Source organism: Leptonotus elevatus, chromosome 2, assembly GCF_054856555.1.
Source record: "Leptonotus elevatus isolate MCC_2025b chromosome 2, RoL_Lele_1.0, whole genome shotgun sequence".
Classification (NCBI taxonomy): Eukaryota; Metazoa; Chordata; class Actinopteri; order Syngnathiformes; family Syngnathidae; genus Leptonotus; species Leptonotus elevatus.
The window spans coordinates 43,105,224-43,131,066 of NC_141240.1; the positions used below are offsets into that span (position 1 = coordinate 43,105,224).

The 25,843-nt window shown below is 45.7% G+C and overlaps 1 protein-coding gene across 4 annotated transcripts in view; it reads left to right on the forward strand.

Moving 5' to 3' along the window:
* Positions 1-25,843, forward strand: part of LOC147180124 (receptor tyrosine-protein kinase erbB-4-like) — a 327,725-nt gene that overhangs the window by 174,674 nt on the left and 127,208 nt on the right. Inside the window, exon 1 of one of the 4 annotated variants that reach the window (XM_086068134.1) lies at positions 22,591-22,716. The exons of the other annotated variants lie outside the window; for them this stretch is intronic. Coding sequence (XP_085924260.1) covers positions 22,668-22,716 — 49 coding nt within the window. The 5' untranslated portion in view covers positions 22,591-22,667. Of the gene's footprint in view, positions 1-22,590; positions 22,717-25,843 lie in introns of those variants that run through there. 4 annotated transcript variants of the gene reach the window in all.

Genomic DNA, 25,843 nt, shown 5'->3' on the forward strand with positions numbered 1-25,843 from the left:
GAAGGAGAAAAAAAGTGAATTGGAGGCAATTAACTTCACAGAGGTGACTTGTTTACTGAAATCAGCAAGCAGCCAATCATGTTGTACCCTCCATTTTGGACCCTATTATCAGGATAAATCCACACTTGACTCACCTTGGACCAGCAAAAAAATATGTTTTTATGAATAAATATACTTGTAACATTCAACTTTACCTATTAAATTGAAATGAAAGTCCACCTTTTTAACAACCCTTCAGTACCGGTAAACATCTATACAATGCGACCATTTTCTTAATTCCCTTGTACCCGTGTATATTACTCCCCCTCGAACGGTATTATTAGCAAAACAAAACAAAAAAATGATGTGTGAACCTTTTGCCAAATATTCTTGGTGTTGAATCTTTTTCACACCTAATGATTGGGGCTCGACACTGTAAAAATGATAACCCCACTTAAACAAAAAGAAGAAAAAAAGATGTCCAGCTATCACATCTCAAATATTTGACTTTCATCATTTCATGTTGATGTAAACAATAATTATTCACTTGAACGCACCTTATTTTTTTTTTTTGCCTTGATCCAAATTATTTTCTTAACATTTTAGTTACTGAACCAAACTAATTTATTATGCGCATTCGCAAGCCCATTTGACTCCAACAACGTTTATTACCTGGAGGGCATAAAGAAAAATATTGAATTGGGAAGGAAATCAAAAACTTTATTTTGGGTCCTTTGGACATATATTTAGTTCCTGGCAATGCAAAATAAATGATTTTCACAATCAAATCCATAACCGCATCCTGTTTTGCATAGAAAATTATTCATTTCAACGAACAGCTGCATGCAACAATTTTTGAGGAGCCACGTCAACAATGTGGAGGGGGGGGGGGCCGCTCACCTGAGCACGTCAGCCTGGAAAGTGCTAAGAAGTCTTGCGCAAGCCGACTGACAGATGAGGTCGCGAACTGATGTTGGTTCTGCAAAAACTCCAGCCGACCCGTCTTCCTCTCAACTTTGCCGGCGGCACGCAGCTTAAGTTTGTGCCTAAAAACACACGTGCGAAAATCCTTGAGATTTACACGCTTGCAAACCCCGGCGGGGGGGGGAAGCCCTTGTTTATATTATTCGCTGTTGGTTTGCAATTCACATCCACATGTGCGCACATCAGGATGAACACAGCGCACGCGTGTGACAACATTGGTAAGAAAGCAGTTATTACTGCGTTATTATGCGGCAACAGAGCATGTGGAAAAATGTCATGAGTGTTTTTTGGCGGCGAACGTCTCTCATTCCGCTGCCACCAGCAGCCCCGGCGACCCTCCGCCGCTCGTCAGATGCGACACGCGGCGTCACCTCGGGGATGCTCTCGCAAAGCGAGGCCCTAATGAATGTGCAAAAATGAGAACGGCGGTTTGATGAACACCGTGACTCAATTAGTGCAATTAATTTTCTCGCGGCGCCTTCTGAGTGAAATAGAGTCGCGGATGATTGAGCCGGCGCTTCGCTATCTTATTTTATTTTTAGCCAGCTGCCAGAGTGCAAATGTGTGTGCGTGCCCACGCGGGTATGCGCGTAAGTTCTGGAGTTTCATTACGTTCGTAACTGAATTTGTCTTTTTTCGCTGGTTGACTGCACAAAAGCAAAAGCGGTATTTACGCTTCCAAATGTAATTCGCCGCTCATTTTATAAAAGTAATGAATTTTGGAAAGGAGATGCAAGAAAGGTTTCGTAATACAGACGGTACTTGAACTCACTCAAAAAAATCAAGTTTAATGTCAAGTTTGCCACGAGGGGCAGAATTTGCATAGTTAGTTTGTGTCGTGTTGTTGCCAAGAGAAAAAGGAAGAATCCAAATATACGTTTATGAGATGGAAACCGTCGATTGTTCTTCACATTTACAATCGGACTGTTGAATGTTTCGGATTGTGTTTCGAACTTTTGGATGTCATCGTCTTTGCGATGCGCTAGAATGTTGCACTTGCAGCGCCGCCGCTCGCCACGTGACCTTACCGAGACTCGTAAGTCGTCGGAGGAGTTGTTGGCATAATGCAAAGAAGCAGCGGCGAGAGAAGAAGGAAGCAGGAACGAGCATATTGCAAATAAAAGTGTATTTGACTCACAGGTGCGGAGGTCGACAAAAAGAAAAAGACCATGAAACGAATGATGGCTGAAGAAAATGCGCGAGGCGAAGCGATTAACGTAGACGCGCCGGTCTGTAAACGATGTTGTAAAACCTGCCAGGCGAAAGGCGGAAACACCTCCAACATCGCAACAGATTTCAAAGACGCTGTCGTTATAAATGACGCAATTTACAAACTGGCTGTATGGGAAGTGCAACGGCAATGCTTAAAGGAGCGGCTACTACGAGTTGTTTCCGTCTTCAATTCCGCTTATCCGGGGGTCGGGTCGCGGGGGCAGCAGCTTTAGCAGGGAAGCCCAGACTTCCCTCTCCCCCAGCCACTTCAGCCAGCTCCTCGACGGGATCCCAAGGCGTTCCCAAGCCAGCCGTGAGACGTCGTCTCTCCAGTGTGTCCTGGGTCGTCCCCGGGGCCTCCCGCCGGTAGGACATGCCCGGAACACCTCCCCAGGGAGGCGCCCGGAGGCATCCGAACCAGATGCCCCAGCCACTTCAACTGGTTCCTCTCAACGTGGAGGAAGTAGCGGCTCGACGCTGAGTCCTCCCGAATGACCGAGCTTCCCTGCAGGAGGAAACTCATTTCGGCCGCTTGTATCCGGGATCTTGTTCTTTATCGGTCACGACCCGCAGCTCGTGACCACAGGTGAGGACAGGAACGTAGATCGACCGGTAAATCGAGAGCTTTGCCTTTCGGCTCAGCTCCTCCTTCACCACAACGGACCGATACAGCGTCCGCATCACTGCAGACGCTGCACCGATCCGCCTGTCGATCTCCCGCTCGAACCTACCCTCACTCGTGAACAAGACCCAAGATACTTGAACTCCTCCACTCGGGGCAGGACCTCATGCCCGACCCGCAGACTGAGGACCATGGTCTCGGACTACGAGTTGTCCTTTCATAAAATCTCCCGGGACACACTACGGAACATCGTTTGGCGATTTGCTCAGCAGTAGAGCAACGTCCGTCACCCGACGAATGCATTTAAGCTCGTCTTCAATGCAGGTGGAGCTCCCCCAGACATATTCTCTCTCTCTCCCCCCTCTCTCTCTCTCCCTCTCTCTCTCTCCCCTCTCTCTCTCTCTCCCCCCCTCTCTCTCCCCCCCCTCTCTCTCTCTCCCCCCCTCTCTCTCTCTCCCCCCCCCCCTCTCTCTCTCTCTCTCTCACTCTCTCTCTCTCTCTCTCTCTCTCTCTCTCTCTCTCTCTCTCTCTCTCTCTCTCTCTCTCTCTCTCTCTCTCTCTCTCTCTCTCTCTCTCTCTCTCCAGTCCATTTATACAACTTACTGTAGGTGTGGCAACGCAAGATGGCCGCCGCTGGATTCACTTCTCGCTACATACAGCATGAGCAGCCCAGGCTATTTTTACGGCCGTATCAGCTGCATCAGCCTGCGAATCCACCTCGGGGTCTGACCGTGGTCTTTTTTTGGAGCTTTGAGCCAGGACAGCGTGGTCGCGTTTACATTTCATTCTCTTAAGAGCTACGGTTGTACACGCGTTTGGTCGGCTAGCATCAGGCTAGGGGGGCGACTTCTCTCGCAAAGCACAGATTCATAGGAGTTCTGGATTAAGCGTGCGCATGGCGATGTGATGAGCGCAGGACATCCGTACTAGATGTAAGTCCGCGGACGAGCGGCACTTGCCGGAACAGCTTTTGGGAATCAAAACATGAATTTTCAAGCGCACCAGAACGCCGATTGTCCGTTCTTTGCACGTTGAACGATCAAGGGAGATTTTTCGAAGTGTCGGCGCTTCGTACCGGTGCCTTCCGGCCCACTTAAAACACTGGCCCTCACAAATAATTTCCAGGGCAAATTTCTTTCCCCGCCCTGTAGAAAATGGTCATTGTTTGGCACTGTCACTATTTGCTATTTTAAAAAAAGCATTCTTGCGTGGTTCGAATAGTTGTTAAATATAGCAACGAGGTCGCTAAGTTGGCAACACTAAAGACACGCGTCGTTTCTCTCTCTTGCTTGTTCTGCCAACACACGCTCATCAAAATAAAAATACTACTTTTAAAATAAATTTGAATTCCAGATATGACTGCGAGGGCCGCTTAAAAAGCTGCGGGACGTTCTTTGCCCAGAATTGCTCTCGAACAATTGGGTGGGGGGGGCGCCGTGCATAACTGTACATAAATGTCATTCAGCCAGTCAATCACAGGAGAAACACGGGGAGAACAAACTCCGCAAAAGAAAGGTCGAACCAGATATGAACCCAAAACCTGACCAGACTTGTTGGACGACTTCACACAAGTTTCAAGTCAAGTCCCAAGTTACTGTGGCAAAAATCAAGTTTTAACAATTTGACTAGCAACCACTGAGCGTGACCCTGACGTTAGCGTTGTTTACTTGTCTCAAAGCAAGTCACGTGACTCAAGCCACCCACCTCCGGTGCTATAGGTTCCGCTGAGTTGCTACCTAAAGACCCCGTCAGTGTTCTCGCGAAACAATTTGGCAAGCGCCGCTTCAGGCCGTCCTCTCGGACCTGTTACCATGCGACCGCGTCAAAGTGCCTGGCACGGGAGGCCCGACAGTTGGGCGCCCTGCACGCCCGCAGATGGTAAGGCGGTCAGAACAGGCTGCGAGAATGGCACCCCTTGCCGTGCGCGCACACACGTGCACACTCTCCACCGTTGGTTTGTGCGCTAAACAGCCTGCCAGGCTCAACTCTGCTTTCTGACGGGATAATTACGGCGAGTTTTCTTGCTGCGCGTCACCGCTTTTCGGTCGACGTCTCCGGTCGGCGTGTTGCATGGAGACGCATCGTCCAGTTTGGCTTGTTAACGAGCTGCAAATAATTAGCAAATACCATTTTTGAAACATCTGAGATAACGCAAATGTTTTAACCCCCCCTTAAGATGTGCCCACTCTTTAAAAAAAAAAAAAAAGAGGTTTTATGCATGAGCGTCACGAAAGCTCATCGACTCAGCCTGGACGCGAGACAAACAAGGCTTTTGAGTGACAGGTGTGCGTTGTTGGCAGGCGGCGGCGGCGACAGTCGTCTCGCTGCCTCGCAAGCTGCTCCCGCTGCTGCTCCGCCGGGCAAGAGCAGACCGGCCGCTCCGTCGCCAGGCCTCGTTCGTTTCTCCGAGGCACCCGTTATTTGCACCTGCATGCGCTTCCTCCGAACTCTCATTTTTTACATCACTTTTATTCATTTTGACTTCTTCTGCCACCAGCGTTTAAAAAAAAAAAATGGCCTTCAAAAGTAAGTAGCGTGGATTGCATATAAGTGACCGATATGGATTTTTGAGGCCGATACCAATTTTTGGCATGAAAAAAATACTGATAACCGATGAATGGCACAGATAATAACCTGGAGTTATGGCGGCAACTTTATAGCAGGTTGTTTAATTGTGTTCAGAGTAACACTTACTGTTCGAAGGATGTTGACCGCTCAAATAAAATCCTTTGTCATGAAGTACTGGAAGCTATCTCCGATTTGTCAAATAACAAAGCTATCGGTTTGGATGGTGTCTCAGCCGAGCACTTAACGTTTGTTCGCAGGTGCGAGGTTAGTCCTCCTGGTTTCACAGCTTTTTTTGGGTTCATGGCTTTTTGCCTGGCTCCGTGCTCACTGTACTGTTAGTTCCCGTCATTAAAGACAACGCTGGGAAGATTGGCGGTTCAGACGATTACAGACCAATTGCCTTGGACAGTAAAGTCGAAAATCGTTGAAGCAATATTTCTGGATAGAATCTCAACATTTGTTACATCCTCAGGCAGCCAGTTGGTTATAAAGCAAATTAAAGGCACAGACGTGTGTATCTATGCTCTTAAAGAAATGATTGGCAAATACAAAAAAAAAATTTTTATGTGCTTTTTGGATGCATCCAAAGCCTTCGAGAGGGTAAATCACAGGAAGTGGTTTATGAAGTTGACACAAAAGGGGGTGTGCCAAAATGCATTGTTGGAATTTTAACCTATTGGCATGCTCAGCAAACGATGACAGTTAAATGGGGGAGCGGGTGCGTCTTTACCATTTCGTGCTGCAAATGGGGTTCGACGAGGGGGGCGTATTATCCCCCGTTCTTTTTTAACCTACATTTGGATGAGCTGTCAGTAAAGGTTGCAGGCATGCAATGCTGGCGGTTAAATCATGTGATGCAAATCATACTGCGCGCCACTTTTTATACAGCTCACCTTTGGTCCAATTATAAGAAAGGAAGTTTGCAAATGCGGCAGGTGGCCGACAATGACGCTTTGCGGTTCAAGGGCCGACTGGTCCCTATTCTCTACGAATACCAGTCGTTGAATGAGTGTCACATGTTTATATTTTATGATTATTCTTAAATAATTAGTGACATCTAACTTAATTCCTAGCACAATTTCCATTGCTCACCTGAGCATTGCTTGTAAAAAAAATAGGATTTGCTTTGTTTTAATGGCAGGTTCGTTACAGATGTAGTATTTATGGATATGAGGAAGGGTAAGAAGCTCAGTCATCCGGGAGGCACTCGGGGTCGATCCGCTGCTCCTCCACGTTGCGAGGACGTGGTTGAAGTGGCTCGGGCATCTGGTTCGGATGCCTCCTGGGCATGTCCCACCGGCGGGAGGCCAACCCAGGACACGGCGGAGAGACTATGTCTCTCGGCTGGCTTCGGAACGCCTTGGGATCCCGTCGAAGGAGCTGATCGAAGTGGCTGGGGGAGAGAGAGGTCTGGGCTTCCCTGCTAAAGCTGTTGTCCCCGCGACCCGACCCTGGATAAGTAGATGATGGATGGATGGGATACGAGGTTCAGATTGATGTAAGAAATAATGCGACACAACTGCTGTAAATTGTTAGGGTAAAAAAATGATCAGCAGATATCGGCCATTGGCCTGATGATTTTGGCCGATGTTTGAAGGGCCTTAATCGGCTAATTTGAATTGGTTCGGCCCTAAAAATGACATTTTAAACTGCATGTGGACAGTAGTAATTGCCAATGTTGCAGCTCTGACACAATAGTGTAATCGTATTACTATTATTGTTATTATTATTATTGTAATCGTATTAGACGTATTGCTGATGTTGCAGCCACAATGATGTAATAAGTGTGTCCATGTTGGAGGGTTCACAATGAAATGCCTCAGGTATCTTTTTCCCCTCCTTTTTGGGAAGCGGTCCATCCTCTGCATGCGTGCGCTTGTGTGCGCTTGTGTGCGCTTGTGTGCGCTTTGTGTGCGAGTGCTCAGGAGGCCCACAAGCTTTATGGGTTTTGGCTTATCTTTGTGATTTACGGACCGACACGGTGAGCAAGAGAGGGGAAGACGAGGCACGCCATCGATCGAGAGTCACCGCACGGGTGGGAGTTGTTTGCATGCTCGCGTGTGCCCGTGTCAGACAGAGTGTTGCAAATTTGGCTCGGGTTGCTCAGACAGTGTTCGGATTGTGCACACTGTAAAACAGATGGCAATAATTATAATGTCTCCTTGCGGTTCCCGCTGATGCCAATGGAGCGCATACACACAAATGGCAACCCACACTGGCTGACAGGTATGCGATATTACACTCGATTGCTGCTCGTTATTGCATCGCTCCCTTGTGTTTGACTATCGATGAAGTGTTGTGTATGTGTGCGGTTCTTTTGAAGGATGAGGCTACCTTGCGCAGGCTGGCTGTACTCTATGTTGGCCCTTTTCCACCGGACCGGTTCCGCACCGAAGCGGCATTTTTTGTCCCCGGATGTTCGCGTCTCCATCGGGCTTTTTCGGGGCCGAGCGGTTACAACGGAACTGCATTTTAGAACCATTTCGGAGGTGGTTCTGCAGCGCCGTGTCGTCACGGGGCCGTGTCGTCACGGGGCCGTGTCGTCACGGGGGCGTGTCGTCACGGGGCCGTGTCGTCACGGGGGCGTGTCGTCACGGGGCCGTGTCGTCACGGGGGCGTGTCGTCACGGGGCCGTGTCGTCACGGGGCCGTGTCGTCACGGGGGCGTGTCGTCACGGGGCCGTGTCGTCACGGGGGCGTGTCGTCACGGGGCGTGTCGTCACGGGGGCGTGTCGTCACGGGGCGTGTCGTCACGGGGGCGTGTCGTCACGGGGCCGTGTCGTCACGGGGGCCCCGTGTCGTCACGGGGGCGTGTCGTCACGGGGCCGTGTCGTCACTGGGCCGTGTCGTCACGGGGCCGTGTCGTCACGGGGCCGTGTCGTCACGGGGCCGTGTCGTCACGGGGGCCCCGTGTCGTCACGGGGCCGTGTCGTCACGGGGCCGTGTCGTCACGGGGCCGTGTCGTCACGGGGCCCCGTGTCGTCACGGGGCCGTGTCGTCACGGGGCCGTGTCGTCACGGGGCGTGTCGTCACTGGGCCATGTCGTCACGGGGCCGTGTCGTCACTGTCATCTGATTGGCTGACAGCAACGTCGCAAGCAAATTTCCTTATTTTATGCATTGCGGGAGTGCAAGCTTGGCTTGGACAGTTCAAATGATCCCGCCCCCTTCCTACCGCACGCCTGCTGTAATGGAAATGCAATGGCGGCCGTGTCGTGTTGTTCCGCGAGGTGTGGTGGCGTGCCGTGCGGGGCTAATGGAAAGCGACGTATGTCCATACAAATTGGGACCAGAATGGACTTGGGACTGGAATCGGAACCAGACCATCGACATTAACCACTAATAATTGATAGAACGTGCGCATGTCACCATCATTGTGAGTGAATCTGTGTGTGCGTGCGTGCGTGTTGCCTTTCGTCTCCAAAGCGTTTAATTTGAAGCCAAATAAAATCTCTCCTATCCCTGCATCAACGATTTGACAGCTTATCATGTCGTCATCGCCGCAGGCAAACAAACCTGCGTGCATGTTTGTGTGTGTATGCGCGTGTGCATTTTCAGTACCGTTGCTGAAGATCTCATTAAGCCCCCCCCCCCCCCCCGCCAACACACCCCACCGTTCCCTCCACATTCATGGCAACCCTCATCTGACAGAAGAACGAGCGCGTGAATACAAACACACAGATGAGGACGCAGACAATTACCCAAAGAATGTCAGCGACGCTGACGCGGTGGCGGGCCAACCTTCAAATTATGCGGGCCCCTTTTTTTTCAAAATGAATTCAACAATGAGTGAATCACACCAGCCCCATTCCCAGTAATGTGTTCACGCCGAAGTGATGATGAAGACTGATGAGCAATTCTATCAAAGCAAAAGCAATCGTGAATTACGGGACACTCTGTACATGAGGAAACGGAGTCTTTATATCAAGTGCAGGCAAAAAGTCAAAGTCAAAGACACGCCTCATTCTGTGTGTTTTTTTTTACATTTATTTACATTGTAGAGTCTCACTGAAGGCATCGAAACTAAGAATGAACATATGTGGAGTTATGTACTTAACAAAAAAAGGTGAAATAACTGAAAACATTATTTTAGATTCTGGTTTCTTCAAAATAGCCACCATTTGCTCTGATTACTGCTTTGCACACTCTTGGCATTCTCACCTCTGGGAACGCCTTCAGTACTGTTGGAAAAGCATTTCACGCTTGAAGCTCGTGGAGGGAATGCCCAAAAAAATCATCAGAGCAAAGAGTGACTATTTTGAAGGGAACCTCGACTGAGTGCTGAGAAGAAACCATGACGTACGGACAAAAGTGTCACTCAGTAACTCAATTCTATGACAGAATAAAGGCCTATATGACAAAATAAGAGTGACAAATACAGGACCATTACAACTGCATAGCAACTGACATCGTCATCATCATTATTACAGTATAAACACATAGCGACCACATAGCAGCTACAAAATAAGAATGACTCCAGAAAATAAGATTGTCAAATTCACCATCGTAATAAGCAATTGACAACATCATCAATCTAAAAGGGACAAACTAACAGCGATGAGACAAAATAAGATTTACAATTGAATCATCAAAAAATAAATAGCAACTGCATAGCAACTGACAACATCCTCATAATAAGAGGCATAGTGACCTCATAGCAGCTAAAAAGAGTGACTAGACAAAATAAGATTGACAAATCCTTCATCATCATCAAAAGGGACATAGCAACTGCATAGCAACTGACATCATCATCATCATAAGAGACAGAGAAATAACAAAGTAAATACAAAATAAGAGTGACTAGACCAAATAAGATTGACAAATCCTTCATCATCATCACAAGGGACATAGCAACTGCATAGCAACTGACAATTATCATCATCATCATCATCATCATCATAAGAGACACAGAAATAACAAAGTAAATACAAAATAAGAGTGGCTAGACCAAATAAGATTGACAAATTCTTCACCATCATCATCATCAACAGAGTCATAGCAACTGCATAACAACTGACAACATCATCATAAGGGACAAATAGAGTTCCATAACAACACCATGACCCAACCCAAAACACAGTCATAACGCACTCATCATGAAAAGGTCAATTCAATATTTTTCTGCGGACTGAAGACTTTTTGCAGGTTTGTTTGCACTTCTACTAAAAGGTGTGACCCTTGATGTGATCTCTTTTTAGAGCTTTATATTTCTTGAAATCCGAATTGAATGACCCGACAAGAAAAAGTGCCATTGACTTTATTTTCCGTCAGCCTGTAAGACGCGTTGCGTTCCCATTTGTTTTTTTCCCAGGCTAGGGTGTGTATAAATAACCGTATGGACACAAGAACGGCTCACAAGTAATAGCTAATGGCAGGTAAGGAGGTGATGGATTGCCTGATTAGTGGCCTGGCAGGCCTCCTCTCGCAGATGGGCTGCGAGATGTCGGCATCTGGCCTTGACGCACACACACACGCACGCACACACACACACATGCACGCACAGTCTTCCTCATTCGAACTCGACGGAGAAGACATGCATGCTCCGATGAAAACTTTTTTGTCAACCATCTGTCTCGTGTCTTCCCCTCGGCCGTCCGCTCTCTTCGCTTCCGCCTTAACAGACATTTTCGCTCGTTAGTCGACTTAATGAACAGGGAAGGAGAGAGGAACATTGTTTACATGACGCTGCCGTCGCTTAAGCGAGAGATGCGCAAGTCGAGTCAACTGAGGGAGGGGGGGGGGGGGGGGGGCATAGATGGAAAAACTGTCCAGTTCGGTTTTTTGGGCGAAACCTGCGTGAGGATAATGTCAGGTGTGGTGTGCTCACACACACACACACACAAAAAAAAATATATATATATATATATATATATATATATATATATATATATAAAAAAATAATAAAATAAAAGAGCAATGATGATGACATTTCCGAATGAACAATACTGAGCTCTTATGAAAAAGAGAAAGAAAAAGAGAGAAAAAAAAAAAAAGTGTGGTGTGCTTATGCAGGCTGCGGGTACGATCATTTGGTAGCGTTTTCCTGGCCACTTGCAGCCTTCGCCCCATAAAGCTAATCACTGCGCTCAGCATCAGAAAACGGGAAGGGCAAAGAGGGGAGAGACGATGTGGGTGGTGGGGGGGGGGGGGGTTGGGGGGGGTGCGAGGAAGCTGGAGCTAATGGCATTTTAAGGGTGGGGAACCACTCCCATTACTTCTTATAATGAAAAGCTAATGTGAGCACCTTCAGCCGGCCGAGCGTCAGCACGCCGCGAGAAAGCTCATGTTTTGCAAATAACGCGGCGTCGTGGAATGCTTTGCGACCGAGTTCACTTAAGAGACATTTGGAGTGTGAAATGGAAAGAGTCCTTCTTTTAAAATGAATGAGTTGCAAGTCATTCCGCACGGGGGGGGGGGGGCATCAAACATGCGACACATGGTGTCGCTGTATTGTACAAGCGAATGCCAGCGTCGAACACAATCTCGCACCGCCGCCGCCACCTCCTTTGAGTTTGTGTAAACAATGTGCTGAAAGTGGGTGAAGTGTCCAGAGAGATAAACAGTGTGACAACTTGTCATCTGTTCTCTTCCCAGCGTGCGCATTTGTGTATTTTTGTGTGTACGTGTGCGCGCGTGAGTCTTTGGCGCTTACCTTTTTTGCTCGTCTCCCGCCGTACCGACGCGATCAATTATTTGGCAAGACGCGTGTGCGCCAAGAGGAATAATCAAAGTGCGAGTGGACTCGGGACCCAGACCGTCACCCGACATCACCTTCCTCTCGCCGCACACGTTGTCACAAGGTCGCAGACCACGCCGTCGTCAAAACATGGATGGTCTTTACACACTCGGCAGGACAACCTGCCTCCCCTTTTTGCGCTTTCATCGTCTTCTACTTTTCCTCCCTCCTTTACACTCCCCCTTTGCCAGCAACCTTTTTTGTTTGTAATCACTGCACTTCTTTCTCCTTCGCCCGTTGACCAGCTTTGTGTGATTTTGTTGTGAAACCTTCACTTCTCTTTGTAGAATGTGACAGTCTTGTTATAACAGAAGCCGGTCACACGTTATGACAACTTGCACACTTATTTTGATGTCAATTGACTGATATTTTTGTAAGACCGATTTTCTGACAGAACTCCTGTATGGGATATACCTAGTGTCCCTAATATTGTGGACGAAATACAATAGCTCAGGGTTCGAGACCGCCCCTAAAATTTTCATCTACATGCGTACGTTGTTGTTGCTGACAACCTTCCAGTGCCAGAGGAGGCAAAGCCTGACGAGTCCAAATCGTTTTACGAGGTAACGGTCAAGGCGACAAAAGGCGGGAATTCTGATTTGGGGGGTGAGAGGCTGAATATTTACAACTGTAACTGCTCAAAAGCTAAACTTCACTTAATGCCTCAAAAATGCTTTATCAGCAAATGTATCATCCTCTGAAAATATCAAAACAAATGGCCGCCGTATTTTGGATTTCATGGACATTGAAAGGAACCCCGATTGTAATGACAAGTTTGCTCCATATTCTTTTATTTGGTTGTTACTAACATAACTATGAGATTCATTTTTCCAAAATATTTTATTTGGAACGTACGCCGCCATTGTTATTTACGCGGCAACGCATTCAGTGCGTAGTGACGTCGACCGGCGGCTGTCTCTCTCTCTCTTTGCCAAGCAACGTGAATGCCATATAAAGAAAGCAAAGGTAAGCCTCCGTAGCGTTCCTAAAGAAACAGCATGCGATTGGGAGAGTCAACCTCCCCCCACGCCGTCCTCTCGTCTTTAACAGCAGACGCATTCAACAGTTTGGATCGTCCCTTTAGGAATGTTACGGAGTCTCATCGTGGCATTTTCACTGCAGAGGCAGAAAAGAACGTGAAAACGCCACAGAATGTGTTCAGGTTAGCAAACTTAGACGGCTTAAAGACATTGGATTTTCACGTCACACGTCTTCTTTTGAAAGAAATGCTTGCAGTGCCGTCAGCTGCTGGGGTTTTTAATGTGTTACTGGTTATTTTCAACTGAGCTTAATGCTGACGGAAACCAACTATCATCTGCCGCACGCCATTTTGAATGGACTTCGGCTAACTCACAGAAAATAAACCAATTTGATTGCACGGTTCGTCTTGAAGGGGCCGAACAGTTACAGCCTTTCCAGAGCCACTTTCTGTATTTCAAGAAAAGTGGCTCTGGCTCGCCAGGCTACTAAATCTTTGTCTTGCAGTCCTAACATTTTACGGCGCCACTGCGCCGGCAATAAGAAAGAAAACAAATGTGTGTGCACTTCTGTAACTAATACTCAATTTTTCAATTCTCAACAATTTTTGTTGTGCTTGTTGGGAAGAATTGATTTATGTTTCCATGTAGACAGCTACTCGTCCTGGGTTGTTTGTTGGGAGACGTTATCGTTAAATTCGATCTTAGCATTATTCATCTTGTCTTCATTTAAAAATATGTTTGAAGTTTGTTCGTCTCCACCAGAAGATCTGACAAATGAGAGGCGCACACGTTGCAAACGAGCAAACGCAAACCGATCAGTGTGCTAATTCCAGATCCTGCCGACAAGGCCGCTGGCTCGGTTTGACCCGGCAGCTTTCCACCGTGCCAGACCCGAGCATAATGGCCGCGCCTCCCTCACTGGTTCCGTCTGCGCCCCAAAAACCAGGAAGGCGGGGAGCGTCCTCGCTCTCCGACGAGCTCCAAAAACACTTCCATCCTCTTGTAACTTTTCAAAGGCTCCAGTAATGGCGTCTGAAGCGGCCTTGAAAAACAAGCCTGATTGATCGCAGGACTTGGGGGACTTTGTTGGAGTAAAAGACGCTGCAAAACATAAAGAAGTGGCATTTCATTTTCATCTTTTTAGCCCACTTTTATTCTCGTTTTTCTTTAAGACCAATGCATTTTCATTGTGTCTGATTTGCAGCGTCCCTGTAAAGTGGCTGAGATAATAGAAGATAATGAATCAAAAAGTACATATACACACCGCTCTCAAAAAAAGCTGTCAAATTGTTTGGATGAACAATAATTTGTCAGGCTGCATTAATTAAGGCAAAGAAAATGACAATTCAGTCTGGTTATTGGACTGTGAAATCGCTATTTTTCCAGCGCAAATCGAATCTTGTCGCCCATTCTCATTCACTGAACAATTTGCCTGACTTTATTATTGCCACGTCTGTTTCTTGTGTGTTTCGGCTTCAAGCGTGATGAGATTTTCCGTGGTTTAATTAGCTGCCGTCTGAGTGGATCGCAACCTTACCTGCCGCACCGTTCAGCCTGCATCGCTCTTGTATGTCATTGTTCGTGCCATTGTTGACATCGCTGCGGTAAGTCTGTCGTCACAGCCGAGATATACGGCAGCGCTGGTATTTCTTAAAGACGCTGAGATTGAGTGCATAGACTCCCGTGGTTCCCATGTGGTTTCCATAGACACACACTTAATTGACTGAATGAATCAATCAGGTGTTGGTTTTAAGACCCTTATGCAGGTCAAAATAGTCAGGCCGATTTTGAGTCTGATTCACCTCTTCTGACAAAGGTCAGTCGGTCCAATATTCAGATGTCTTTAAAGATGAGCTTATCATAATTTATTATTCTGGTGTCTGTTGTATGCTCATATATTTTAGGAGGAATTGGTTGTGTTGAGTGATTTGTCCCCGAAGTCAAGCAGCAAAATAAAAATGACGAGGAAATGAGTTTGCCGACGCCTTGTCGTTACCAGCTAACTGATAGCCTAGCTCTTGGTCTGCGTTTTCTTCTTCTACTTTTTGTTTTTGGAATTTTATGGAAGGTGAGATCTCCTGTAGCACTATGCTGCCTCTCCCAGGTCAGTTTGGGTACTGCGCCTCTTCTGCTTTAAGCTCTCGATATTGTCAAAAGTGTGAGTGTGGTGTTCTGTGTTGGTCTTGAGTACACGTCACGTAATGAAAGTAGTAAAAACAGCAATTTTCTGACTGAGGTGTTTCACCCCCCAAAAAGTTACGATCTTTTTAGTTCTCTCAGAATCGTAATTCCTTACCTTATCACGGCATTTCAATTTAATTCATTTCATTTTCACTTTCTCCCAACGTTATGGTCTAATTGATTAGATACATATTTGTAACACAAGGATTAATGGTACAAAGGGTGACTACGCCTAAGCTACTGGTTTCAGTCTTCCACATACTGAAGATAGCAGCATTGGAAAGTAGAGAAATAAAAGCATAGAAGATGTTACATGCAGCAGTTGATTGAAATTCAACAACAAAAAAAAAAATTTTTTTTGTTGTTGTTGAACTTCATATGAGCTATTAAAATGCTCCCAGGGGTAAATTTGACTCAGCAGTGAGGATAAAGTTCGGGAGTATTCAGAGAAAAAAGGACACGCGAGGGTGTGAGGAAACAAAAAGGTTCAGAGAAAGCACAGGAAAAAAAAAAAAAAAAAAAAGAATAGAAGGAGATCGCAGAAAAAAACAGAAGCAATGGATTTGTGTTGTTTTCCTGCTGGGGTTGAAAGTGGAAGCCACTTTTTGCATTTCCCAGGAAGTAGATTGATTTCCACTCCTGTGACCTCCCTCTCAATTGCTGCGAGTGGAGCACAAAAGTCTTTTAACAGGAGGTGGAGTTACACGGGCTGTTTGTGCAGGCACAAGCATTGTTCTTCCTATAGTTGCCTTTTTACACGACGTAACTGGGCTCCATTCCGAGTCGATGCCTTACTCACATTGATTGCGATGGACTTGACTGGCAGGCCACAGTGCGGCCTGCCTCTCACCCGGGGTATATTGGCTGCATGAAATTAAGATAGATTGATTGATACAAATGACCTTTGGTAATGATATTATTAGGGCCTGACATATTTAATCGGCTGATATTAGCTCATTTAACTCATTTGCTCCCCAAAACGTGTAAATACGTATACATATTAACAGTGTCCCAAAAACATATTTATTTTTAGATTATTATTTTTTTATTTATGCTAGAGCATACAGAAGGACTTGATGCAGCCTCTGAACTGAAGAGAACAGTTGAAGAAATGGTAGTTCTTATAAAAAACGGACAACAGGTGGCAGCAGAGTATAAGAGATCGACCAGGGCCACGTTGCAAAACAGCAGTTTTTTACCCACAGTTTTGAACAAATTTGGGAATAATGATGAAATTTAGCTATGCTAATTGCTGCAAAACGGAAACAGAAAGAAGATATTCTAATCTTTCTTTTGGTAGGTTCCATGTTTTTATAGCAATTGAACGCAATATTCTGTGCGCCTTCCAGTAAAACAGCCGGGAGCCAAGGGGGTTGTTTCAGTGAAAATGGCTGCCAGTCAATGAATTAAAATAGTCAAAAATCAGGGGGGAGAAAAGTGCAAATTATTCATATTTTTTATATTTTATGTGCACGTGTCACATGAACACACTGCAACAACATAAGACAAAAATAATTTAAAATTTAAAAAAGGATGGAAAATCTGCCATTTTTTTGTCAATATTCTTCTCTGTTCTCTGTAAAATTAAAGGAATACTATAGGACAAAATATTATAAAACTTTCTGTATTTCATATCTTATTTTTGTAAGTGTTGAGAGCAAAAAATAAGTTGTTTTATTTATTGCTTGTTGTTTTTGTTTTTTTTGGTTAATTAATCGGCCGATGAATCGGTTAACACATTTTATTCTGTCAAATATCTGAAAATATAAAAAATATATATATAATTACCAATGGTATTCATTTATGTGAAGACACTGATCATGTTATAATGATTTCTCATAATAATTAGGAAACGGATGCATATCTATATATAACATTTTATTACTGAAAAATAACTGCCAGTTTTTACATTTTCAAATGATCATTACTCCGCGATTCCTGGGAAATCACAATTGTCCCATCACTGGTGAGCTATCTTAGAAACAGGCCAGTGGGCTACTCATGTGGTCCCTGGGGGGGGGTACATGGTGCCCGCGGGCACATTTTTTTCATTCTTTGCATTGGTAAATCACTTGCCCACAGTCAATTTAGCTTCACGACGAGAGCGCTAACTCGACATGCTAATGAGAGCGATGAGATTTCGTTGAAAATGTTGTCTCAAGGTCACCAATGACCTTTCACGCTCAGCTGAGCTTGTTTTTCATTCAAGGTATAGCAGCTTATAGTTTTCACGCCTCCTTTGACGGGTCAGATCAGCCAAACATAAAATTAAAAAGCCTTCTTGACCTTTTGACATCTCCTCGCTGGGCTTTGAAAGTTAATCTGCTCACTGCTGAATTCAAATTAACGACCATTTTACTTTGCGCGTGTTCCTCTGAACCCTTCAAATGGCACACGTTTGGCTTGCCGCAGTTTGGCGAAATGGCCTGAGAGGCCTGGACACCAACACCGAAGGCAAACGGGGAGAGCCCACGGCAGGTTTCTTCGGTGAAGGTCGGGCGGCCTTGCTCGCCCCCTCCCTCCCTCCCTCCCTCCACCTCCTCAAAAAAGGAACAAAGAAGCTGTGAACGCGCTTAAATCACAGAGCTGTGATTCTGTCTACACAGAGCGAGCTCATAAATTGGCGTCTGCCCGCCGCCGTGGCCCAATAGCAGCCTACCGCATGCTTTATGACAAGATCAGGTCTCTAAATGAATGGCGGCGGGGGGCTCGTTAATCGTGCGGCAGTGATGCGCTCAAGGAGGGTGAAAGACAAAAAGTCAACTTTTTAAGGGAACAAACTTTTCTACTGGCGCGTCTCCACGATTTAGTTTCCAAAATGCGCTATTCAATTATATTGTAAAGTGTCCAACGCATGCTGAGCAGAGATGCAATGTTGGGGCCACCAAACCGGAACCGCTCAACTCCTGCGCCAAGAAATTCTGTTACAGATTTATGCTGCATAAAACTAAAAACCATTGATGGGATTCCACAAAAACGGCAATTAATCCTGCTTGTATTGCACCTCTTTATTCAAACATAAGGCAAAAAGGAGACCACGGGCTTCCTCGTGTTACGGGGTGAGTTGATGGACAAAACCAAAGAAGAACCAGGGGCGTGCAAAGGGTTGGGGCCAATGTGGCAGTGGCCCCCCCCCACTCCCCAGCTGATGACAATTTTAAATAATAGTCTGCCGCTGCTAACAGCTTTGTCTTGCAGCACCTTGGGCATAAAAGGTAAAAAATAAGAAATAAATCTGTCCGCATTTATCGTGACAGAAATTGCTGTTGCTCAATTCAGTACGAGACTATAGTTGGTTTATATTCTGCACTATAATGAAACCGAATTTCAGGTTTATATTTGTGACTAGCTTGTAAAAGTAGAGTAAAGCGCTGTAGTTTTAAGGCTCTTTAAATGTAATTTGTTTGCATTATTTTGTGCTTAACCTCTGATAGGCAATTAAAAAAAAAACATATCTTTATTTGTTTATTTGATTTTAACCACTGCTGCACTGGACTTATCCCCACATAAAAAGGCATCATGTTGAGATACTTTTATTCAAATAAGACTTGATGTGCTCTGTATTATTATTATTATTATTGTTATTTTTATTATTTATATATTATATGACACAGATGAAAAAAAGGGGGGGAACAAGTGATTGGTGTGATGTATTTAGATTAGGATCCTGCAGATAAAAAGGGATTTACTTACTACTACTACTTCTTAAAAAAAAAAGAAAAAAAAAAGGATTTACTTAGATCATCATTAGCACAACTGCATGTTTGCTGTTGTGTTGGTAGCTTGCATGTTCTGACATTTGTATCAATATTCATATCAGACTTTTTCAGATTAAGTGCCGATCAAATGAGCAATGCAATTGAGCGCGGTGAAATAAATCCGCATGCAAATCAAATGCGGCTGTTATGAGATCAAGCGTAATTCCATTCGGTCCTTGTGGCCCCCCCCCCCCCGAAGGACTCCGGCGCTATTGATTGACGGCCCTGAGAGGCTCCCTGCGCTTCTCCCGCCATCTGTATTTCAGCGGCGTCCTGTCAGATCAATAAAGTTTAAAGTCTCATACATGTGTTAGATGACAGATCTGCTATTGATTTCTGTCCGCGATATTAAGGGCCGTAAGTCAGAGCGGCGCCGCCCGCCACGCACCGGCGGCTTCTTTTTGTTTTGGCATCCACAGCGGCCGCCAGCCCGGACTTGAGGAAATTAATTTAGCCACACAGTGCGATTGTGCTCACGCAGACGCTTCGGAGGTCCCCGTTCTTCACGCTTTATGGCGCCGTTTCGTCAAAAGCCCAACTTGGAAATAGACAAACACTCCCATTCATTTTGGGATTATGACGCCGTCGCTCTTTTTATGATTGTCGACTCGCCTCGTTTTCAGGGTCTTCTCCGTGGCGAAAAAAATAAATAACGTGCACGGCATTCTCGACTCTTCCAGGTGTTGCTCCCTACTTTTTAGTTTTGACATTACGGACGACCAAATGAAGTTCGGTTTCTAACTGCAATGTCACGGATCGCCTCGAATGTGGCCTGCATGCGCACGAAAGGCCAAAGGTCCCATGACAAGGAATCTAACCACCCCCCCCCCCCCCCCCCCCCAGCTGCTGCCTGCTTGTTGCGCTCACCACTGTAATAATCCATCTATCCACGTTCTACTGCTTAACCTGTTCAGGTGAGTTTGAACGTCACATCGGCGTCGCAGTGTGTGTGTGTGTGGCGTTCTGCAACCGATTCTCATGCGTTACAAACCACCTGCGACGATTGTGGCTGCGATTCCAAATGTCGAATCACAAATGAATGGCGCAGCGCAGATGTTATGACCAATGACAACTCCAGATTAAATCACGTCACCTGTATGTAAACTGTCGCTAGCAAATGGATGACATCACATTTTGGTAAATATTGTCTATCTTGGGATAACGCTGAATAAATGACATGTTGCTTTAATATAAAGTCATCAGTACGCAGCTTGCATGCGGCTCAGTATAACCCAACACAGAACCGTTCATGGTCTAAACCACGAGCAACAAAAGTGTCAACACCCCGAAGTGAAAATTGTGCCCAAACTGTAAATCATTTCTGTGGCCACCAGCACCGTCTTGCCACCCTTGGCATGGAGTTGTCCAAAACGTCACTGGTTGCCGCTCGATTCTCAGAGAGTTCTTTGCCACAAGGTGCCATATTGAATTCCCAGGGTGTGAGAGTGACTCATCTTCATCTCCATTCATGCCTGACGCCGTGTGAAACTAATGACTCACAGCAAAGCAGAAGACAAAATAGCTCATTTAGGGCGACCATATTCAGATTTTCCAAAAAAAAAAGAGAACCCTCCGCCCGACCTCCAGAGACGTAAATGATACTCGAAGGTTTACTCAAAGATGCCGCACATTTATAATTATTTTAACACATGCCTCCTCTGTATGGGTAGAAAAAGAACATAACTCTCTTTTAAAGTCTTGAAAATGACTAAATAATGACATATAACATTCTAAATGAGGGGTGCCAAGATGTACTTTTTGAGATATTTTGCCAGCGACGTCGGGGGATCGAACCCGCATCTCACGACTTTGTGTGAACGCTCATGGACAAAATGGCTGCAGTTGTATGCTGTCCTTTTGAGCAGCAAACCGTTTTCGCTGGCACTCGCGTATTATACAAATGGCGCAAATTGCCTTCTTTTACGGGTTCTCAACCGCCATTCTTGCCCACGTCCCACACGTCGTCGGGACATTTGCATAAATTGTGCGCTGTGTTCAAGGTTCAACAAATGCTAATTGGTCCCATGAAAAACAGAGAAAAACGGACATTTTCACGGATTTATCGGGGACGAAAATAAGCAGAGTGGTCCTGGTAAAAGAGGACGTTTGGTCACCCTAAGCTAATTAGGCCCATTTTGGATATTTTACTTCGGGGTGTGCTCACATTTGTTGCTAGTATAGTGTTTAAAAACAAAACACGGTAACTGTGTGTAAAGAAAGATGATGTTTGGTACGGCCCATGACCGCGGCTAGCTAGCATTGCCAGTCGCATTTCAAACAGCCACAATTTAAACCCACACTTTAAAAATGTTGTTTACCACTAACAATGCCAGAGGTCCCAGTTTGTGTTAGTAACTGTGATCGGGTCAGCCGCTTTTTGTAATTTGTTAGCGATGGTCTCGTTGCCTCGAGTTCAGCGTCGCTCGGTGTGAAGTGGCTGGGCAGACCTTGACTTCGCCGCGGACTAACCGAGCTGATGCATGTTTTTGGAATGTGTGAGGAGGCCGAGAAAATCCTCCAACACAAGACGACCATATTGGTCGTTTTACCATGCATGAAAATACGAACCAATAGAGCGTATTCCCCCCACGTCACAAGACCAACAAGACGTTGGTGCGTTCTGTGGAGCCACCTCAGTGCCCGAGTGGCATATAGAGTCCGTCATGAGATTGGAAGGTCATGGGTTCAATCCCCAGGCTGGGTCATACCAAAGACTATAAAAATGGGACCCATTTGCCTCCCTGCTTGACACTCAGCACGATGGGTTGGAATTGGGGAGGGGGTTTGATCACCAAATGACCCCCAAGCCCCTGCTGCTGCTCACCGCTCCCTCAATGCATGGCTCAAATGCGGAGAATGAATTTCATCCCACTCAGATGGACGTTTTTTGGGAATTTGTCGTCACTTCTGGGAGGAATCCTAATGGTTGCGGTTAGAAAGAGGCTGAGGTCATAGCATGGTTGGCGTTACAAAACATTTAGTCAGCACTAAAACAATTACTGGCCTGTTAGCTCAGTCACACTTCCGACCGGACAACCCGGGTTCAAATCCAAGGGACTATTTTTTTTGCTATTTACTTGGCCAGAACCTTTAACTGATGCCACCATGATTTGAATGTGGACATATTTTCAAGATGACGCAAAATAAGTTACGTAATCTTGTGCGCATTTTTTGTCAGGAAAATTGTAGAAAAGTGATGCAGGTGTTCACCATTCCATTAAATGTGTCATTTGTGTGTTGACAGTTTCCTGTACGCTGTTAGCGAACAACACAAAGCTATAAATAATGCATCGTTTTGTCATCTTTTCCCCCGGTGACAGTTTGCCGTCTCCCGGGCCCACGACTAAACCGTCTCCCGTCTGGTCTTTTTCACTTTAGCGCGGCGCAGCAGATACGACTGCAGAAGCAGTTTGTGCGTCAGACTCATGTAATCTGGCAGACGCTAACTTAGCGAGCTAGCCCCCCCCCCCCCCCCACAAAGAGACTCGATGATGACAAGGCAAGCCCCAGAAGCTTAGAGATGGACCCGAGTGCCGCGGCCCACTTGACATTCCGTCACTTTAGCAGAAGCTGACGTCCTCTTGAACTTCTCGCGCGCTGATGCGCACGTTTGATCTCGACGGGGGCGCCTTTAGAGAGCAACGCCAAGATGTGCCGGGAACGGCGTGTTCCTTCTCAACGCGGAAGCTCATCAAAAGGTGTGTGTTTGTGGCGCACGAGCTTCGTTAGATGGCGGCGCGGGAAAAGCGGCCGCAACCGTGTCATTAGCGCCGCGTTCTTCCGATGCCCATCGGTTCTCCTTTATGGCGCATTTCGCTCCCAACTAGGTCATTCGGGTTTACTTGGCAAATGGGAGGCGCCTGCGCTCGCTGCTCAGATGTATTATCGCACCCCGCGCGCGCCAACCCATTGTTCTCCCCGCTTCATATCCGAGAAATAATCAACGTTGCGCCGCTGTCGGATTCATTCCGCTACGGAGAAAAAAAAGGCGTCATGATCAGCCCTCCATTTACGCCGCTGTCAAAGCGCCCTCACACGCCGTTGCCACAGCAGGCGCTCTCTCTCCAGGCGGAGCCGGGTAATAACGCTGCAGCACCTCTGGCAAGGCTAATTAAACTGCCACATCTGTGCTTTATTTTGCATCTGGACCAGGTGGCGGCGGGTGCCCGCGGAAACTTGCCTCTCTCTGCCAACGTGCCAGTGCGCCGTTAAACATTGACAACAGCAAGGCCGCCCGTGCGCGGGCCTCCTGTCCTGTTTGTACTAAACTCACATTAAAGGCGTACTTGACCCATTAAGACATTTTCAGCAGTAAAAAGTTGATATTTTGTCCACAATGAATTTGATAACTTTTTCATGTACATTTAATACCTTTAAAAACAAATTTTTACACTCGTAAACCTCCGCTCCGCAAGACAACTTCTCAGGCTGAGCTATTGCTAAACTATTTCAGGACACAGCGCCAACTTTTAAAGGGATACTCGACTCATTGAGACATTTTCAGCAGTAAAAAGTTGATATTTTGTCCACAATGAATTTGAGAACTTTAAAAACAAATTTTTACACTAGCGGTCGACGGAAGATGACATCACCTGTGCTGAGGAAGTAGGTAACGACAAATCATGGCTTTAGTTTGCTGACCAAACCCCAAAGAATAGTGAGCCACGATTGGTCGTTACCTACTTCCTCAGCACAGGTGATGTCATCTTCAGTCGACCGCTAGTGTAAAAATTTGTTTTTAAAGTTCTCAAATTCATTGTGGACAAAATATCAACTTTTTACTGCTGAAAATGTCTCAATGAGTCAAGTATCCCTTTAAAAGTTGGCGCTGTGTCCTGAAATAGTTTAGCAATAGCTCAGCCTGAGAAGTTGTCTTGCGGAGCGGAGGTTTTACAAGTCGAAATGGGGAAAATGCGTAGGATCATATGAAGTCATGCAGTACGTACTGTATATTCAAAACAAGAGCAAAAGCCGCGCATGAAAAGTGAAATGTTATTCCCGCGTCTGTGTGACAGGAGTGCACACGTTAGCATGCTGGCGTATCCTTCAGGAGCTCCTGACGACGGCGCTGCCGTGAGCTTCCGGTCCTTCTTGGGGAGCGCCAAACACCCAATGCAATTACTCGCTATAGCTGACTGCACCTGTACAACATAATTGAGGAGGCAACTTGGGGCTTTGTCACTTAAAGTACAGATTTGAAGGGGGGAAAAAAAAGTGTCCTAGCTAAGCCGCGGGGCTGTGGCATGGGCCTATTACAACTCAATCTGTGTGTGTGTGTGTGTGCGTGTGTGTGCGTGTGTGTACGTGAGAGAGCACATACACAATTTGAGCGTTTCATTACAAAACCACTTGACTTTGCGCATAACCTGTTATGATTGTTTTCTGTGTGTTTGTGCGTGCGTGTTTGCACATGCATGTGCTCTAGGGGCGGAAATCTTTGACTGTCTGTCTCACGGTTCAATTCGATTTCTGGGTCAGCGATTTTCGATTCAGAATCGATTTTCGGTTCGGAATCGATTTTCGGTTCGGAATCGATTTTCGGTTCGGAATCGATTTTCGATTCAGAATCGCTTTGATTGCCAATGATTTCTTCTTCAATTTATAGATGTGCAAAGGATCGTCACGATCTACTCCAGTCTGACTCGCTAATGCTAACTAGCGCGCTACTCGCAGCACTTGTATCGCTCCGAAGAACGGTTATTCAAACAAAATGCTTCAGGAATGTATACAGAGAGAGGCCATCTTAACATGACTCACCGGCATATGCTCTTCCTACGCTGCAAAAAAAAAAACTTTTATTGGAATAATTGGATCGTGTACAATGTAAACAGCGCTCCCAATAAAGGCGCACACAAACAATGGCAAGAGAGTATAAAATAATTTAATAAAATCGATTTTGTGACATTTAAAATCAATTCTGAATCTTGCTAGATGAGAATCACGATTCTTATAAGAATCGTTTTTTTTTGGGGGGGGGGGGGGGCACACCCCTAATGTGTTGTATGCGTGTGTGTTTCATTCTCCACGAGCAGGTGAAGTGTATCAGAATCTTGCCGTAACTAAAGAGAATTCCATCACCAAAGTCCAAGAGAGTCAACTTTGTCTGAAATGCTGAAAGCATCAAATATTCATGCTTTGTCCATCGCTCGCTCGGTCAGGCAGGAATGCATTCTCAGAAAGTTTTAATGATCGCAAATTTAATTAAGCTCAAGTGGTGTGACTATGTCTGACTTCTCGGGACTCTGGGATTCTGAGAATCCCCCAGTCTCGCATTAATCAAAGTCTAATGAGGAAATTGACTTACTTTTATCTCATTTTGCTTAAAGGATCCCAGGAATGACGCAAACATTGGCACTTGCTATAGTTCTGTACTTAAAATTGGTGTCAGCAGCACATATACCAAGGCAACGTGGCACAGTTGTGAAGCGGACACATTCGAAGGCAAGAAGGCGTGAACTTGATGATGTTGACGCAAGGACAAGGCACTCCTAATACTATTTTTGTGTAATTTTCTCAGAAAAATGGGATGGGCCAAGCAGAGGAGTTGAATATGCAGCGACCATTTCAATGATTTTAACCTGAAGGGTGAAGCGTTTGGCTCACTTGAACAAGCTTTAGCCATAGCCGGAGTTGCGGTGCTGCCGTGTCGCTCCTCGGGCTCGGTTCTTGTTGGAAACCTCCTTTTTTTTTTTTTTTTTTTAAGAGCTCAGTATTGTTCATTCGGAAATGTCATCATCATTGCTCTTTTTTTTTTTTTTTTTTTTTTTTAAATATATATATATATATATATTTTTTTTTATTTTTATTTTTTTATTTTTTTGTGTG